The sequence below is a fragment of the Pteronotus mesoamericanus genome, unplaced genomic scaffold (genome assembly GCF_021234165.1).
Source record: "Pteronotus mesoamericanus isolate MK-2021 breed Mesoamerican mustached bat unplaced genomic scaffold, CSHL_Meso_final contig_84, whole genome shotgun sequence".
Lineage (NCBI taxonomy): Eukaryota > Metazoa > Chordata > Mammalia > Chiroptera > Mormoopidae > Pteronotus > Pteronotus mesoamericanus.
The window spans coordinates 6,904,496-6,905,466 of NW_026555267.1; the positions used below are offsets into that span (position 1 = coordinate 6,904,496).

General features: G+C 55.4%; 1 protein-coding gene across 1 annotated transcript; it reads right to left on the reverse strand.

The window, feature by feature from the left end:
* Positions 1–231: 231 nt before the first annotated feature.
* On the reverse strand, positions 232–693 carry CCDC182 (coiled-coil domain containing 182). Its single transcript, XM_054585498.1, has one exon. It carries the CDS (start codon positions 691–693, stop codon positions 232–234), a length of 462 nt encoding a protein of 153 aa, XP_054441473.1.
* Between the last annotated feature and the right edge of the window lie 278 nt (positions 694–971).

Below are 971 nucleotides of genomic sequence, written 5' to 3' on the forward strand. Positions count from 1 at the left end.
AGCCATATTGGAGCGCCTCCTTCTTGGATGATGCTGGATAAATGGAGCTTCACCAAAAGAACATACTGGGGTCTTTTTGCCTCTCAGCAAGGTGTTATTTAGGTAGAAGGAAAGCAGTAGAAATGGGGGAAAGGGGAGCAAATGGATAGGGACTTCGGGTTTGTCCCTGCATTTAAAAAATATTCTACGTGGCTGCTGGGCTAGAAGCGTGGCTCCTGCTTGCGGGGGGCCTCACTTTGCCTGGATCTTCCTGGGGAGGCCCAGGGCCGCATGGCTCCGGCCCAGCAGCAGGCACTCCAGCCGCTTGCAGTGCTCCCGGAGCTGCTTCTCACGGGGCAGCAGGAAGGTGAGCACCTTGTTTCGCACGATGCCCCGGTCCTCCTCCTCCCTCAGCCGCTGCTTCACGCGAGCTGCCTGCTCCTCCTGCTGTGCCAAGGCCCCATTCATCTCGCAGAAGGCGTCTTTCAGGTAATGGATGGCCTTCAAGGCCTCCTTCTTAAAGTCCTCCAGCTCCCGCTGCACCGCGGCCACCTTCTGCTGCAGGATCTCCAAGTCAGCGGGCAGCAGCGGGTAGGAGGGCCACGACGCGGGGAGGGAAAAGTCTCCCGACTGGAGGCCGCTCTCCACCATCTTCTTCCCTTGCAAGGTGTTCACCTTCATGAGAACAGACCCAGCCTGATAGAGCGGTTCCATAGCCTTTCTTCCTGTTTGGACAAACAGAAGGAGCTAGGAAACCAGCGAGGTCAGAGAGGCTTTTTGCGGGGAGCTCGAGACTAGAGACACAATCATTTGGAGTGGAGAAGTCCACATACTGTGACATCAAGGGCCCCTTCAGCCAATCCGGAGGAAAAGCCACAGTCCATTCATTTGCATATTGCGGTCCCCTTGGTTAGTTATCCAGAGCTTTGCTTGTCTACCCAAGAATATTTAGTGGTTCTTCCTGAGACACAGATTCCGATCCACTCATTCCA